The sequence below is a fragment of the Oratosquilla oratoria genome, chromosome 4 (genome assembly GCF_046742065.1).
Source record: "Oratosquilla oratoria isolate Oo_2021 chromosome 4, ASM4674206v1, whole genome shotgun sequence".
NCBI classification, from domain to species: Eukaryota; Metazoa; Arthropoda; class Malacostraca; order Stomatopoda; family Squillidae; genus Oratosquilla; species Oratosquilla oratoria.
The window spans coordinates 56098267-56117425 of NC_134780.1; the positions used below are offsets into that span (position 1 = coordinate 56098267).

At 38.1% G+C, this 19159-nt stretch overlaps 1 protein-coding gene across 12 annotated transcripts in view; it reads right to left on the reverse strand.

Moving 5' to 3' along the window:
- LOC143024863 (uncharacterized) overlaps positions 1-19159 on the reverse strand; it is a 201958-nt gene that overhangs the window by 97536 nt on the left and 85263 nt on the right. For 11 of the 12 annotated variants that reach the window (XR_012966318.1, XM_076184195.1, XM_076184188.1 and 8 more), the window contains one exon: positions 1945-2005. Coding sequence is in view for 11 of the 12 variants with exons in the window: in XM_076184195.1 (XP_076040310.1) it covers positions 1945-2005 (61 nt within the window). In the remaining variant the exon portion in view is untranslated. Of the gene's footprint in view, positions 1-1944; positions 2006-5247; positions 5384-19159 lie in introns of those variants that run through there. The other variant, XM_076184194.1, reaches the window with a different exon arrangement.

Consider the following 19159-nt stretch of genomic DNA (forward strand, 5'->3'; position numbering starts at 1 on the left):
GTTTTTAAATATCATTTTAATGTGGTTATTGGGTAATAATTTGGAAACAACCCCAACAGTATTCTTAGAAAAGTAGTGAACATACACCACAGAACTAATGTGGATAAAAACCCTTAGGTATATAAGCTACCTTGTAAAGACTGCAATGATGTGTACTGGGGCCAAACAGGAAGAGACCTAACCACAAGAATCAAAGAACATAAAAAAACTATCAAATATGATCAAGAGAGTTCTGCGGTGTTCCTTCACATCGGCAAGGAGGATCACACAGACTGGAAAAATCCTGCCATCATTTACAAATCCCATTGCAGTTTCCACAGAAAAATTATTAAATCTTCTCTTATCAAACACTACCCAAATTTCAATACCTCCAAAGGGAGTCCCCAGACTGCATCACTTGGATGGCAGCCAATAAATTAATTTCAAAAGTGACTGGACCAGACCTCACCAACTGTCAACCTTTGACTCAACCTCATCAAGGGCATGTGACATGAGTACCCCCTTTCCCCATCTCCTAACTGTACACCTTATGGCTATATTTATTCTTGTACACTACTTTTTGTATCTGTCTGCTGAAGAGGACTACATTTAGTGGTCGAAATATACATATCTTTTATATCTCTGATCTCATTTCTCCGATATTTTACCAATATGCAACTACATTATATTTGTCATATATATATATATACAGGGGGGGTCTGTTTTCTTGCTTTTTTAATGAGTATGGAGTTTTCCAGGGTTGTATGTCTTTGAAATTGGATGAATGTCATCTCTGTTCTACTAGCTGTGGCATAATCTGCACTCCACCTGAGGTTGTGCAATGTAGATGGTTAGAATTTTTGCAAGTGACATGATTGCTACTTATATTTGTTCAAAAGCAGATAGTAAGAATGAAGAGGAAGAACAATAATTAAACCAATGTTGATATCACTCACAGTTCTGCAACTACAACTACCACTAATAACAACAATAATAACAAAAATAACAATAATGATGATGAAAATAATAATAATAATGATAATAATAATAATACATATACCAAGGGCTTTTCCTCCTTCAAAGGGAGGTAACCAAATTCAATGGCATAAATTCATCCTCCCCATTTCATCCCCACATACACTCCGCTCCCATTTACCACCCCTCCCTCCCTCTTTTCTTGGCTCCTGGATGATAGGTCATCCCTGCATCTCACCATCTGCCTTGGGTCAGAAGTAATGCAGCAAGGCACAACACATCCACAGCAAGGCCACTTCATTTAACTGGTGACCCCCCCCCTTTTTTTGATCCCCTCATGCAGAAAAAAAGATGGGGAGAAATCCCTCCAGGCTGTCAAAATATCATTCACACATACTCCCTCACACCCCTGCCCCCAAACCACTCACTTCCAAGCATCACAGCATTATCCATCCCCAACCATTCTGCACTCACCCCTATCTTTTGTCTTCTCCCTTCCTTCCTCAACGGACATTCCCCTCTTTTCCAATGCTCCTTTTACGTCATCCAATAATAATAATAATAACACTGTTAATAATAGTAATATCAACAATTACAATTCTGAATAATAATGACGCAAAACACGCCAACATTCACTATAATATATATATATATATATATATATATATATATATATATATATATATATATATATATATATATATATATATATATATATATATATATATCCACGTAAGAACTTAAAACGGCAAGACGTCATGCAGAAGCACCTAAGCATGCGCACGCAGAGATGTTAATCAACAGTGTTGAATTTCACCCAAACTCCAGAGCTATAGAAGTTAACAAATCCGACTTAATCCTTCAAAACTCGTTTAGGTATATACAGTATCAAATGAGTTCACATTTATACAAAGTGTACGTGCATGTTTGCATAGTGCATACAAACATACCCACCCCCTAAAAATAGAATAAAAAAGTAATAAAAATTACCAAGCATGGTGACCAGGAGGCCATTCTCGGGTAGACGGTCGATGGCCACGCCTTGCCGACGCTGTGGGGTACACAAAATTCAATTAATCATCAAAGTTGCTAAGCTGTTGACATAAAATGTTACGTAGGGCAATGGTAACGTAAACAATACTAAATAGAGTAATATTATTTCTCTCGTACAACCCAAAAACCCAGACTTATCTAGTTTTTTAAAAGCATTTTTCAAAGCAAATCACTCACCTTGTGGTATACCTCAATAATTTGGGAATTTAATATGAACAGACTTCTCGAATTTTATGATTTTAATATACTGCATTAATGTGTTATTTAATTAATTAATTTCAATATGACCACCAGGCTTCAATATCCTTGCATTGAAACAACTTCTCTTGCATGGTTCAGTTTGTCTTAATCCAGCATGAACATGTGATAACTGATAACTGAATTTCGAATTCACAGGATAGCTATCTGGTATCTGAAACACGTCTAAGAATGATAAAAAAATGCCCATAATTTTTTCACTAATTCCACTATGTTCCCTTCATTGAAAAAAAAACACCCAGTTGTAACTGCAATATTGATAACTTCCTGTAAATTATCCCACAAATCAATCTCTCCACGTTACGCCTGACAAATATATCTACACAAATTTAATCAATATATGGCCTTTTACTTTTCACTTCTGCCCACATGAGTATGCCAGTTACATAATTCGAAGTATACGGAACACTTCCCGCACTTCTCTCCAAATCCCAACAGGGAATTCAAACGCACAGGGCAGATGACGGCTTCAGCCGTTAAGTGCCATCTCCTTGAATTAAATGTTTTCTACTCGTCCCTGTGACATCCATGACACTGAAAATTAGTCCAGTGTAAATGTGATGTATCATATTTACATAATGTTCACGTTTACTCAGAATTCTTTTAAGCCTTGCCCGAGATGCTTTACTTATTCCAGACAATGCGAGACGGCTATGCATGATCACGGCCACTTAATATTATTATTATTATTTTTTTTTTTTACAAATAACTATGAGTTAACTCTTGCCCAGTATTGTCTGCACAGTATTTCGGGAAACAATGTAAAAATTAATAAACGTACTGCAAGAGTCGTTCAAATCCGTAATTGACAATCTTTAACCAAATACTTTAACAACCTTTATACTGATTTTGCATTACGCCTAACGGTAATGTATTCCTGCAAAAATATTGGAATTATCAATGAATAAAATTGGTCGTATTTTCCATAAACAACTACCTCTGGTATTTATTTCAACTGCCGCGAGGCGATTTGAATCAACTGAGGGAACTCCACCCCCCTCCCACACACATGCATCTTAAAAATACAAGCATATCGAAAGCGTGATTACTATGTGTCGTATAAGATTGTGACGGAATTTATACTTCAAGGCCTTTTTACTGTTGACAGCGAGGATATTTTTTAATATTTCTACTAGTCTTTAAATGTAATTTACTAATTTTAGCCGCGCAATGCACACAGTTTTAGGACTCTTTCAGCAACAAGTCATTATAATTCCGATTTTCACACAGCTTTAACAACTTTTGTTAATGGCAAATATCCTCAATAACAGGGTTCACTAATTTTAAAAGTGTATTTTTTCAGTCCAAATTTAGTTTTTGGCGTTACCTGGAATCTCAAACTCGTTATTAATAACGAACTTCCAAAATAAATTGTCATAAAAGCGCTGACTAATTGATTTCCTTTCCCATACAATTTTCCGTTCACTGGTGAAACCAACATCTAATTGAGTGTAATTCTATGTAATTATCTAGACCGTACGTTGGTACTGCAATCGGAAGCGCGGTCTCGCATTCGCTTAGTTGTGAGGTCGAATCCCGCAGTCTTCTCCAATTCACAGCAGAGTTGTTACTTGCCCTAACAGTTCTCAAACTTCATAGGGCAAAGGTGATGGCTTCAGCCGCAGCTTAGGTTAGATTAAAGTATTGTTAGGTATTCGCAGAACATTACAATATCGTCGGAGATACGAGTCCTGCGGGGGGGGGGGGGCACAAATCGGACACATATTGTTTATATAGCAACGACGACTCTCTCCTCACAATTTACCCATTGTACAAGTAATCTTACCCAGACATGCGCGCAACACAAACGCTTACTTTCGGGAGGCATTCATAACAAGAATCAGCAAAACACGAGAATATCGTGTGTGAGCAAAAAACAAAAACAGAAAAGTAAGACAAATTACAACGGATAAACATTTGCGAATGTTTGAAACTAATCGCGAACGTGAGCCTTTGTAGACAAAGCAAGTCTTGCACCTTGTGACAATAGAAACAATACAACAGTTCGTTTTCACGCATAATTTGGCTACATAGAACACAAATGCATGCTGGTTGTGTACTACTGAACAAAGGAAAATCAAAGATAGGCCTACATAACACTACATATCACCCCAAAATGTTTGTCTATCAACAATGAGAAAACACCAAACCTGTATTTATGACAAGATAAGCCATATGAAATGGCACAAAAGTATGTATGCATAAGCCTTCCCTTAACAGTGTTACACCGGTCTAATTTTGATATTTTGTGACTGCCGAGAACCAAGGGGGTCAGACTCCAACTATGGTTAGGTTAGGTTATACGGTAAGGTTAACCAATTCTCACAGTATGGGCCTGGGAGTGAATATATGGAATATTTCACATCATTTATTGTTAGAGTTGCCTATTACTGCTGTACCATTTGCATTATTTTATATTAAAATTGTACAAACTTGGGCTAAAATTAGATTCCCACAGAAACTTAGTAATTAAGAACCCCCCTCACACACACTCAACGTCGTTAAGTTAAACTTTTGTATATTGATCGTTCCTACTATACTAATAAACTAACCTATTGACAAACTTTTTGGTTTTGACTAAATCATGTTAGACTGCGTTATTTACGTATCATGTTTGACATTCACGTATACATTTATGATTAGTCGATAGTTTGAATAATTTCGCAAAGATGGTTGTTGGACTAGGCACGCTTTCACTTGACTAGTAAAAACTTGGATTTCTATAATTTTTAAAATACAAAATCACACTTTGTAATATCCCTCATTGAGATACCGTAAAGCTTTGTAATGACATCTACCCAATCGCTGGCATGAATAACGAAAAGTTGAGAAACGCCAACAGAACATTAAGTGCTGCCTTTTTATATGTGATTATTTCAAGACTACGACAATATCTTAAAAGTTATACATTTCGTACTTGTTTTCCCCGAAAAGAAGGACTACCATCCTGTATTAAGCAAAGAAAACACGCACGAACATTACCTTATTAACATAGTGAAGTCTGACCTCCAATTAACGGAAGCATATTGTTTACAACCAGTTATTATGTGTCCGTTTTTGTGAGAATCACTACTACTGGAAATCTTTGGTCAGTCGCTTACAGTCGTTCTAGCGAGGAGTCTACAAAATAAAAATGCTTGTTTAAACACAAGGATGAAGTGGGCCGTGATGTATTATTTAAACAAACGTGGCAGAGGGATCGAGATGTATGTTTTGCCCACATCTGAGCTATATGTTGCTGTCTTTGTTCATGACAATCCAACCCTTGGGTGAACCGTCATGCTAAACTTACGCCCCTTGTAAATTGTTTGTGGCCACAAAAATGAGTACGGTAATTTTTAATGTCGTTATTGTACCACTACTAAGATTAGTAGAAACTGCAGCAGCACTGTACTACTAGGATTAGTATTTGTAGTAGTAGAACTGGTTCGCATCTGAGAGATAATAATTTGTAAGGCAGACAAGGAACCAATATTTTACTAATCCACTATTGCCCCCAAAAAGCGACATTACGCAAGAGGCCTGTTCCTACAAATATTCACGGTACTACTATAACTTCAAATCGTCTGTCGCAATCTTACCATAATATTAGTTTCGTGTAGTATTTGTTTATTTATTTTTCTTCTCTTTTTCTTTCTTGGCATTATGGACTTGGCAATCTCATGACCTTGCCATCTGAATGCAGCTTTGTTCACGCCCCATATGGTGTAATGACTGGATGTTTTACGAAGTCAACATTTAGGCACTTTCTAGACCAATCACGCATTTTTCTTTTATTAGGTATGTCCACTCAAGAATGCTGACCGTTTTCTAACGTCTACCCTTCCTGTTCTACTGCCCTTCTTAAATTTATATTTTGTCGTCTCTATGACCAGCTCTTCGATGAAGTATTGTTCATATGGCAAAAACCTTTATCAATCATGGCAACAATATACGTTCACATTTCTGGGCATGTGTACGCCAGACAGCTGAATATGTATTACATATCATACGTACTACACGGTATCGTATATCATACCCGACCTATATATTTCATTATCTTTACATACAACCTTGCAGCATATATTACAGTATGTATATTGTCTTGTCTCAGTCACAAATGTATTTTTGTTTCTAACATGAAATAATGTTCCAGTTATTTATGTATACCATAATAGCATTTGGCAACTCCGCACGCTCGAGCGGTCCAAGAGTATGTGACGCATTCGTTACAAAACTTGTAAACAAAATAAAAGAACAGTCATTTTCTGAATCAACACAAATGCAAAACCTCGAAGTCCTTACCACTTAAATTTCTATGTTAAACAACTTTTACTTCTCATCGATATTACTAGAGACGTATGTTTTTTCTTGTTTCGTAAATTAATATTTGTTTAATTATCCATTGTTTCAATCAGTATACACTCGTTCCTTCCTCATCGCGGTTCTAATCTTCAACTATTCTTCTGTTATTTGTTTCTATAATTCTAAGTGAAAACTGGATATCCTCCTTTTATGCTTTGAAATCGGCACTGTTTTACGAGCATCTACAGCGTCGTTTATACGGCGCTGCTTTTATTCGCTTTGGACAAGCGTCTTAAAACGCTAGCGAATAAAATTATGAATTCTCAGCGTCTGTTTGACGCTACGATAAAGTTAAACATGTTCAACCGCTCGCGTATAGCATTTCGGTAGCGAATATAGAAGCTATACCCTATGCACTGAGATCTGGCCGTTAGGGCGGACCACTGGGAGTTCCCCTGTGGTGCCACATATAATTATTTTATAGTTTTATTTAATTATATAATTCTATTTTATATTTTTATAATGTTGCCTCATATGATTATATTATAATTTTTTGTCACACACCACCACTGAGATAAAAATCAAAGCAATGTTTTCTATACAAATGTTTCGTTTCTTTAAGTGTAGATATGGCATATGTGCATGCGAGAGCGACGTTGCCACTACATCTAATCTCTGGCCCCGCCCCCCTCACACTGCATTCAGAAATCATTGCATCCATACGCACGTTCTCGCCATGGATGCCCATATGTGGCAACACCGGGAAATATCCTAGCCACGCCTTATCGGCCAATTCTCCTTGCGCTGACTATAGCGTCTAACGTCAAAAGCTGCGCCGTGTTAACCGGCCTTTATATTGACAAGATTGGACTCAAGAAACTACCTTGGAATACTAGTGGCGGATTTAGGGGGGCACATGATGTGTATATTCATGCAGACGCAAAAGAAAGTAAATCTAAGGATGTGAGAAATTTGCATTAAAATATTAGTGACAAGTTCGTACACACACACACATATGTGTGTGTGTGTGTGTATATATATATATATATATATATATATATATATATATATATATATATATATATATATATATATATAATCCTCTGTTTCAACCAAACAGGGTCAAGAAGGAAAAGGACCTTCATCCATGACTGGGTCAAGAACTCAAACAGCAGAAAAATCGAACAGAATTACCGATGGCACAAACAAGGTTTAACTTAACAAATTACTCGTGATGCCAATAATTGTGTATGATTTTTTTTATGCTGTTTGAGTTCCTGGACGAGTTATGAATGAATATTATTCTCCCTCTTGACCCTGATTAGTTATGGCAGGATTAATTATGTCTCAGCCCACCAGAAATTGATGTTTGGGGAGAAAACGGCGCTTCCGTTTCGATCGTCCGGATTTTGTCTTCGACTTCGTTTTTTTAGACCCAAATTTTAGTGCTCTGATTGGAACTCTACACCCAAATCCTCTAATGTCTTAACATCTCGTAGGATAATTTTACAGAGCAAAATACATAGTCCCATCCAAGATCTAAGAATATAAGGTCTAACCACTTCCGACCGAATTTCGAGGGAGTTGGCGCAGCGGGCCCGTGAACGTCACCTGGCTGTTCAAAGTGGGGTTGGCGGGTCCTATAGCTGTCAGTTGAAGCTGGTGCGCCGTTTGGGAAAGACGTTGCCTTCGCTCGCACCGCTCCACGCAGTTATATTCTGACAAATATTATATATAAATATATATAAAATATTATAGTTCCTGTCTATATATATGAATATATAATATATATATATAAAATATTATAGTTCCTGTCTTCCTTGGCGTTTCACAGTTTTCTTCTGTGTTTCACAAAGAGAAAATGGACCCAGCCTAATGACGTCAGAAGCTGCGCAGAAGAATTCAAACGGTCTGACCTGTATATTTAGACCTTGGTCCCATCATTCCCAGTTTGTCGCCTTTTACGAACCGCATGGAAAACACCTTGGCAGAAATTCCCCCTCCCTCCCTAGCACATTGACGAGGGAAAAAAAAAAAAGTGCACTAAAAAGTGGTACTGGGCAATTTCAAGAGAACAGCATAACCCAGGGATAGTTGTAGTACAAGTAGCATAATTTCCCAAATCAGTCTCTAAAGCATTAACTGCATGCTACTAAGCAATTAATGCTACACAATAACATTCAGTCAATACCTCAGCATGGGGTATCTTCTCCTTTCCTCTTTGTTCATCAATACTCAGGTAAAGGGATTATCACACTGGGCTACTTTACCTCCAACCGTCGGCGGAACCGCCCACCTCCAGAATTTTTTCCGCCATAAAATCACTATGGCAAACTATTTTGTTTTCTCAACAAAAATACATAGAATGTCATTTGATATGCTGGAGGAAAATTATTTTCTTTCAGCATATCAGATTCCTTCCCGAAAGCTGCGAGCTGCAAATCTGCTCCAACAGTCGAAGGAAAAATAGCCCAGTGTGATAACGTCGGATGAGTCCCAATAATTTTTCCAAGCCTAAACACTCGGAGAAACATCTAATTGGGAAAAATTGTTTGGAGAAAAAAAAAAAAAAAAAAAAAAATCGGGGTACAAGGAGAGGTTAGAGTATGCTTACCAACACCTCTGTTTTTGTTTGAGCTCGGAGTGTTTTATCATTATTATTATATATTTTCTCTTTTATGAAAATTAAAGTCACCTTAAATGAAAGGGTCCCCTAATTCTGTGAGCTCAAAACTCAAAATAGGACTACAAATAACTGCAAAGGAGTGCTAGAACGCAAATAACGATATAGCCAAAATCTGATGATGTGTTATATAACAATAAAAAACATGCCACATATTTATATCCATTCAATATATATATATATATATATATATATATATATATATATATATAAAATTTCCTTTTTTCAGATCACGTCATTCCCAGGGTCAACTTCCATCATGAACGGTCATAAGATATTTCATCTCATTTTATCTTTCTTTTGACATTACAATAACCGTCTCTATCACGTAATGGTTAGAAAGACTTTAATATTAATCCTTGATATGTTTATTGCATCGACAAAAATGTACTGGTTTGTCGTTTGGAGTAGTCTTATGATCATGAAAACCATTCTTTATTCGTAAAGGTCCTATTGAGCTTATAAGGGCTGGCGATAAACATGGGACTTAAGTACCATCCCTTAAGAAGAAAAAGAAATAGAACGAAGAAGAAAAAGAAATAGAACGAAGAAGAAGAAGAAGAAAACAGCTTTGCAGTATCTCATTGCATTTCCATTGTCACTGTCATAAAATTCAAAATCACCTCACAGCAGTTGGCTTTCTTAAAGCCTCGTCGACACGGGTCTAGTTTAGTAGTCGCGAGTGCTATCTACAAGTTAACTTACCAGCGAAGCAGGTTGTTGACACTGGTATAGTTTGGAGGCAAGTTTACTAACTTTCCGTTGACTGTGGACAAATAGAGTTTACTAGTTGTTAGCACTAGAGGCTACTAAACTAGCCTGGTGTTAACGAAGCTTAATTTAAATTTTTATTTTCACCCCCCTTATAACAATTAATTCATAATAAGTTATCACTTTATTTGTGGAATGTTCTCCCTCATCCAGTCACAAACCGATTGGGATATTTCACGGTCGTGGAAAAAGGGACAATTTGGCTAAATTTACTTTGTGGTTTCATAGGAAAACAACCCCTAAACACACCAGCATACATGAACTAATGCTTGAACTGGTACACTGCACGTGCATATGCATGCAGGACTAAACAAGATGGCGTCAGTCACGTGGCTGGGGACATTTTACCGTCAGCGTGCGCCTGCCTTTAAGTTCAACTTATGTGATCCTCCTCTCCAGTTTTTGGAATCTCCCCATGGAAGTTCACACTGCAGTATAAGTTACCAGATGAAAGGGCATAATCGGGGTAAATTTAACATACCCTCCTCTCTCTCTCTCTCAAACACACACATACACACTCTCTCTCTCTCACACACACACACACACAAAGTCAAGATCGATGTGATTGTCACACAGGCATTATGTCACTTAAGACCAAGCATTACCGTATCTTGGGTACTGACTACATATTATTGTGGTGTTTTGGGATGCCATGCATGTTAAACACGTGCAAACTTGGGTGTGTGTGTGTGGGGGGGGGAGGTCTCCCTGACTCGTTGTGGAATAGGCCAAGGGGAAGATGCATCTCCATTCTGCAAGGGCCTCCGTGCACCTGGGAACCATTTGACTTGGCCTTCACCGACCCTTCAAGCATAGGCATCCTCGGCCCCCTCGTCCCAGTTTCTTTCACAGAAGGAACTTAGGTTCCTTCATGCTTGGCTCGCTGCTACATATCAAGTGCATAATCTTGGGCTTATGGTGGTCAGAAAACGCGTAACTCACTGCGAATAGCCTCGGTGGTGAACTTGGGCGAAGAACGTGGGTGAAAGGTTTACAAAGGCGCGTCGGCCTGCCCCAGCCCAGCCCGGCCCGCCCCACCCTCCGCCCTCTACCCTTAACCATCACCACGCTTGGACAACTCCCGCTGAAAGCGTTATCACACTGGGCAATTCTTCCTTCGACTGTTGGAGCAGATTTGCAGCCCATAGCTTTCGGGAAGGAATCTGATATACCGGAGGAAAATAATCTTCTTCCAACATTACAAATGACATTCTATGTATTTTTGTTGAGAAAACAAAATGGTTTGCCATAGAGATTTTAAGGCGGAAAAAGTTCTGTAGGTGGGCGGTATTGCAGATTCATCGGAGGTTGAAGGAAGAATAGCCCAGTGTGATAACCCATGGGTGGATTGACGAACTTAGCGGGACATACGCAATTCTGGGGAAATCGTAGTTATCGATGACTGATAAAAGGTTCGATGGACACCAATGAATTATCAAATATCGTACGAAGAAAAAGAAGTCATCTCCAATATGCTCACTTATTAAGAAAAGAAGAAAAAGAAAGAATAAATAAATTGTTGCTATCGACGTTCGAGACCACGGTGGTGGAACAGTAGGCATTTCTCGCTAGCATGCTACTTGCTTTTGCTACTTCGTTTAAGTAGAAACTACTTTGGTTACATTTTTTCAATCTTCCAAATGTCAAATTACTCTTGCGTAATATAATGAGAAGCTGAATGACGAATTAAGAGAAGTCAAACCTAAAATACGAATATTAGACACTTTGAGATGTTCTTAGGGAAGTCTACAGTATTGCAACCAAAGTCGTTCCTATTTAAACGCAATAGCAAAAGCAAGTATCATGCTGCTAGTTTAGTGTGTAGCCACCTGTAGGAATACTTGGCCGTCTTGTAGAGACCAAACGGCCGCGCAGGCCGTTTGACACTTTTATCACTTGAGGCGCCCGGTCCCTTCTCCAAGACGACAGTTTCAGGGCAATCGCCCAAGCAGTGGCTTATGTCAGCACCTGGGGTGTGACAGTGCTGACATCGGCAGTCGTCAGCAGTGCAACGACGTTGGACCTGTCAGAAACGGTGGACCTCTTGGCTCTGGCATTAAAGATTAAAACAGGCGATGACTAAAGTCCCGTGACATGTGTTGTCCTTGTGTTTTCTTCGGCAGTATTATAAACTACTCCATTTTTGTTGAAAATTATAAAATTTCTTCACACAAGTAAATTCAGCTGAAGCAAATGGATTTTACTTTTATCAATTCCGAGGCGGTAATGCCTTTTAATGAATTTGCTCTGGTTATTTCCATACAATTTTATTCAGTTGTAGGGGCCACATACATGTAAAGTTGTATATTTGTGAATGTTTTCTTCTTTCAGTGATAGGGACATATCAGCAAAGTTAAAATTAATGTAGACATGCTTCCAAAGTAGTAAGCAGACATAGGATTTTCTTTTGGAAGGAAACAAAGTGGTGAGGTAAGAGGAGAGTACTTAACGTAATTATAGGACTGGGAAAATAATGGAGTCAGCGACATGTTGGGGACGTGAACTGTGAAGCATGGAAAACAGAGGTCACGGACCACTGGGTAATACGACATTGAATATAACATGACCAGCGTAATGATCCAGTGGGTTAAAGGAACAGCAAGATATCAAGATGAAGACACACTAACAAGACTTTAGGTTTGAACAAAAGAACCCAATGTTACTGAATCTTTTATGATATGATTTAACGTTACAAACTCCCCCCTTATTGCTGGGTTACGAATGTGCCCCTTACAGAGGACTTTGTAGCGTGGAATTTAAGTAGCCGTGCCCTTAGACTTCGCCGGTGGCAGGGTTTGAATCGCCATCCCCTCGACCTTCGCAGCATGTAATGACGCTCTAACCCACTCGCCCAGCAAGGTACAAACATAACTTTTGGATAAAAGCGATCATGTCCTCATATTCAGCATGACACTGAAGGATGTAGAACTGAAGTAAATTAAACAGACAAGCTTTACAGAACAAACTATATAGAACTGAGAAAATGTGAAGAAATGGATTAGAAAGAGTTCAATGAGATAAATTGGTAAAAAAATTGTAAGTTCTGAAAATGTATTACTTGCGTGCGGAAAAAATATGAACCAAGAAAGAATGGAAGAGACTAAAAAATGATTGGCTTAACAGGCACATCCAGAATATATATATATTATATAATATATACATATATATATATATATATATCTATATCTATATATATGTGTGTGTGTATATATATATATATATATATATATATATATATATATATATATATATATATATATATATATTGCTGGTAACCACTAAGGGAATCTGAAGAAAACAGTAATTCCCAAGCGCTTTCGTGTAATTCACATCTTCAGGGGAATATATATATGTGTATATATATATATATATATATATATATATATATATAGAGAGAGAGAGAGAGAGAGAGAGAGAGAGAGAGATAAGGCATAAAAGGGAGAGAAAGAGAACAATCGTGAAGACGAAAGAAAAATACAAAAAATGCAAGTATGCACGTGTACAAAAGAATTAAAGAAAAATACTTTGAAAACAGTGTAACGGACCAAAACAGAAATGAAAATAGACAAATAACAAGTTTATAAAATAGATAAACCCTAATCTGCTCTATAGATTTGTAAATGACAAAGTGAAACACAAAGAAATCTGCGAGCTAAAATGAAATGAAGAGGAAGAACAAATTGCAAAAGATAACAAGTTTCCAACTGGTATTCACAACAAAAAAGTAGAAATGGTTAACCAGAGAATCTGTATGAAATAACATACTTTAAAAGTGGAGGCCTGAGTACGCAATTACTCAAGAACTTGAAAGTTACAAAGACCTTGTACACAGGTTGGATTTCCATTACTCAAGGAATGCGGAGAACAGCTGACGGGCAAATTGTATGAACAAATTATAGGGTCAGAGTAGACATCATATGTGGATGAAACTTTTATAAATGTACAACGTTTCCTTTGTTGAAGCCTTTTCAAGTACATGATGTACATGAAAAAGCTTCAGCAAGCGAAGTGTTGTTCTTTGGATTAACGTTTCATCCTTATGTGTCTACTATGACCATTTTGTCGGCAATTGCAATTTTAAATCAACAAAATCAATGTCTATTCTCTAGAAGAAAGAAGAGTGTCCCAGGATTGAAAAAAGGCAAATGTGGACCTAATTTACTTGAAGTAGGAACGAACCTCGAAATTATGTACCAGTATCCTTCTCTAGTGCGATCGACAAAATATTTGAAAGAACTGTGGAAGAGAAGACCCTTGGCAGATATCCAGTTCGGTTTCAGAAAAAAATAGGTCCTGAGCAATTAATTTACTCGAAAGCGATTGATGTGTTGGATGGGAGAGAGAAGTGGTTGGGTGGACTGTATTTGGATCTGGAAAAGGTTTCCCATAAGGTGCATAACAGAAGATTAATGTGGAAATTGAAAAACGTAGGATCCTAAAGGTGACAGATTCCTTCCCGAGAGACTTTTGAAAACAATAGTCAAGGATAAGATGTCAGACTGAAGACATGTACATGTAATATTAATATAACATCAAGAACCTGTTACCTGACGATGCAAATATCATGAAAGGAACAAGATATCAAAAAGATTGTAAACTGTTACAGGAAGATGTAGACAAGATTCTAAAATGCAGCCGGAAGTGGATGGAATTCATTTGTCGTCTGAAAAAATAATGGACAAGCGGAAGAGACATATAAACTGTTATTTCATTATACTGACGAGGATTTAATAAAAAGATAACTGAAATATTATTTGTACCATATTGGAATACGTAGTAGCGGTGTGATTTCGACAAAACTGAAAAAAACAAACAAAAAAAAAAACCACAGATGGTAGCAACAAGGGAAACCTAGCCTGGCTGACAAAACGTGCGAGGAAATAACATATAAATCTGGGACTGCCCACAATGGAAGAGGGAAGAGTAAATGGTAGCACGACTGTTGTCTTTATATATGTGAAAGGTGAGGAAAAATTAAGAAGATCTATTAGTTTTCAGAGGAGGCAGGAAAACGATATAAATATGGAATGTTTGAAAGGCATGCAGATGCAACTTTCCGCACAGATACTTTAATTTGTGGAATAAATTAGACGATGAAATAATCCAGACGGACAACATAATCAATTAAAAATATAGTTTGACAAGTTGAGATTCAGAGGGATCCATGAGCTCAACTCCAATCCAATAAACATAGCATGTTTACAAATTTAAAAAAAGGCTGAACAATGGGAGATAACAACGGGCACAGAGCTCGTTCAAAATATTAATTTCCATTAATTTTAGCAATGACATTACATCTATGACATCACAATCGTTCCGTCTCCACGACAGTGAGAAATCAGTCTTCTTTTTTTTTATATAAATCCTCTCACTACTACTCAAGGATGCAGGTTTGTAGTTCAGATTATACCATAGTAAGGTGTAATTTCTTCATGGTGTCTGTGGGTGATTATGATTATATTAAATAATAATTTCACCTCATAATAAAATTGAGTATGTTTTGTGTGTGTGTGTGTGTGTGTGTGTGTGTGTGTGTGTGTGTGTGTGTGTGTGTGTGTGTGTGTGTGTGTGTGTGTGTGCGTTTGTGAATGTGCCATTAAAGGGAGGGAGAGCCTTATTTATTAAGAAGTAGGTTAGGTTGAATTAGATTAGCCAATGACCCCAGCTTAGAATCTGCAGCTCCCTCAGCCCACAATGTAAGGCCACTAGCTAAAGGGGTCATCACCATGGGGTGTTTTCCCTCCCACCTATATTTGAATAACTAGAACATGACTTCGCTTACACAAATCTAGACTTCTCAAAGAACATTTCGACAGTGTGTCTAACATTCATATAGGTTTACAATCTCTTAGTTCATCATTCAGCTTTGCTATATATGACGGAAAGATAATTTGATATTTGGAGATTTGAAAAATAAAATATTGTAACCGAAGTCGTTTTCACTCAAACGAACTCTCAACTGTCGGTGCTGGTGAAGCCCGTGGAACCCCAGTGTGATAACCCCTTAACTTAACAAACTCGTACCTCCACGAGGCTCTTTCTCATCAGAGCCAGTCACCCAAACTAATCTCATAGTAAGGGGAGGCACTAAAGATGCCTTCCATGATCAGACCTTGTAAACACATACGGAATAAAACTTATATTAATCACGGGATTAACATTCATGATCATAGAAAACGGGGAATTACAATACTTTTATCTATAATGATAGTAATACTAATAACAATAATAATGATAATAATAATAATAATAATACAATTATCAACTACGTATGTGCAGCAAGGCTAATGTAAACAAGCTAAATCTAATATAATCTACGTCTTCCCAAACCCACGCGTTCACACACTAACGACATTAATTTCCTCACCAAGCTGACCCAAAATTGAATGGAAACCGTATATAGTAACTTCGCCATTTTTGCACATGAAGTAGATAAACCATTTTTCATGCGTCAATATAATCTATCAAAATACGTGTGGCCACGCCACTCGTCTCCCCGTTTCAAATGAATTAATCATCATTTCGAAGTCGTAAGACTCTTTTATCCTCTTCTACGAGTCGAACGACTCCGCATTCAACTAATTGCCACATCCAAGAAATAACTTTTTTTTCTACATCTTTCGGTTCTTTTTTTAATTTTAGCTTCGTGTCCTATTGTTGTTATCGTTCCATTGACTGTCTGGCCGAGCAGTCCTTATCCCGCCTCCCTGCGGAACGTCACGGCTGGAATAGGGTTTTCCTATACTTTATAGAATGTATATTGTGTTGTTGGCGTGTATGATTCTGTACAATGCAGTCTCCTATAATGTGTTGTACGGTATGGGGAGAATTGTTGCACCCTGAACAGTTGTCTACGACAGTTTCTTTCACTTTCGTGCACATGTATAGGATGACAATTTCTCCATTTTCCATTCGTTCGACTCTATGTCAACCGAAAGGCTTTTTTACAACCGAGGCTCCTGAGTTTTTATCTGAGTAGTAATCTTCTCTCAGGATCACTATAATCGGATGAACCTCTAGACAAGAAAGTGTTTACTCAGTGTCTTCAATTAAGTGAGTAAAACGCAGTTTAATCACTTTGGTAAACATAGCAAGATGGGATCTTCCTTTCAAGACTGTTCTCCAAAATCAGTAGTAACCTTACCACAATCTGTTCAGTTGCTTTGGCATCTGGGGGGAGGGAGGGGGGGGCAAGCACGGACGTAAAAAAAAAAAAAAAAAAAAAAAAAAAAAAAGTAGCCTGGATACATAGGTCGGAGTCCACCATGTACGGGTTCTTTCTCTCTTGTTTTACAATACTATGACCACGTCACTGCTGAGGAGGAGCCATGATAATGAATGAAACTGCCAGGCGGCAATCAGTGACATGAAAAGTGGCAACCTAAACGGAGGAAGTTTGAAAACAAAGAAGTTTATTGAGGTGAGCAAAAATGGTGTAGGTTCATAATTCCACTGTTACCGTATGGACTGTTGACTGTTTTATGCAAACAAGATTTTTTGGGACTTCGATGGCACCCCTATGGACCAGAGTCGCTCAGCATTCTCTTATTATTGGAGACTAGTCTCTACTCAAATTCCGATTAATTTTAACATCTACTTTACATAATGGTTGTTGCTTAAAAATGGAGACATGCTCTTAATTTTCTTTCTCTATGCGAACGAACAACTGCAACAAATGCAGTAGACCTGTACAGTCTATCTTGTTCATCTGGGCACTTCTAGCTAGCAACAAAAGGTTGGAGTTTACTTTAAACTCCCTCAAGGTAAAATCTGTGCAATTCAACTGGCCGTGCAACTTTATACGTCAATTCTGGAGGCATTGGAAAGGAACATTTCCATACTCTGTTCTTACAGCGATTTGTTCGCTGCAACTCCTGTTTTCGAAATGAACGCCATATAAAACAGGTTCCAGATATCTTGTTGACATCATCAGAGGAGATTTTCGAATGCAGCCGCGTGCCGAGTGTCTGAACATAGTTCCAATATATGGCGCGCCGTGTAGACAGATGATGAACTGCCAATAATTAATCCTCTGTAGTCTTAAGGTGGCGGCACATTAGGTTAGCATGATACTTGCTTTTGTTACTTAGCTTGAGTAAAAATTACTTCGGTTACAATATTCCAGACTTCCGTAAGAACATCTCAACAATGTGTCTAACAGTCGTATACGTTTTAACTTCTCTATTCGTCATTCAGCTTCTCATTATATGAAGCAAGAGTAATTTGATCTTTGGACATTTGAAAAACAAAAGATCGTAACCGAAGTCGTTTCTACCCAGAGTAGCAAAATGCTAGTGCGCCTAGAAATGCCTTTAGAATCGCAGATAACGCCATCACAACTCTGGTCTCACGGCGTGCACCAAGGTCAACAATTTGTTGACCTTGGCGTGAGTCTGCCGTTAGGGCCTGATGCGTAACGTCAAGGTATACGTACACACATACACACACACACACACACATTTATAGGCTGGAACAATCATGCTGATAACAAGGGTATGCAAAGCGTTCCTTATTTCCGTAACAGAAAGCTGACCAGGCTTGCTTTTCACATTTCATCTCAACTTTCACCCGCCATCTTTTGTCTTGCTGCTGGGGCGCAAAAACTTTAGGTTGGTGGGGGGGGGTCGATAAGAACACCATCCACGTATTCCCTGCGTGAGAAGCGACTAAAAGGGATGGGGAGGAGCCTGTATGCCTCAACAGCAATTGTCGTTAGGGGGTTATCACACTGGGCTTCCACGGGCTTCAACAGCGCAGACAGTTAAGAGTTCGTTCGAGTAAAAACGACTTCGATTACAATATCTTATTTTTCAAATCTAAAAACATCAAATAACCTTTCCGTCGTATATAGCAAAGCTGAATGATGAATAACAGATTATAAACCTAAACTGTTAGACATACTGTTGAAATGATCTTGGAGAAGTCTAGATTTCTGAAAGCGAAGTCATATTCTGGTTATTCAAATGGAGGCTGGAGTTAGGGTGTGGGAGGAAAAATAGCTCTGGGTAGACCCTGGGAGCGGCAAGAAGTGCCGAAGTATCTGACATGTCAGAGGAGACCGGTCAATGTTCTTCCTTGAAACATTTCATCTTGCCTTCTCTCGAAAATACGTCTCCTGTTTGTCAATTCATTGAGCCACACAGCAGACACCTTTGT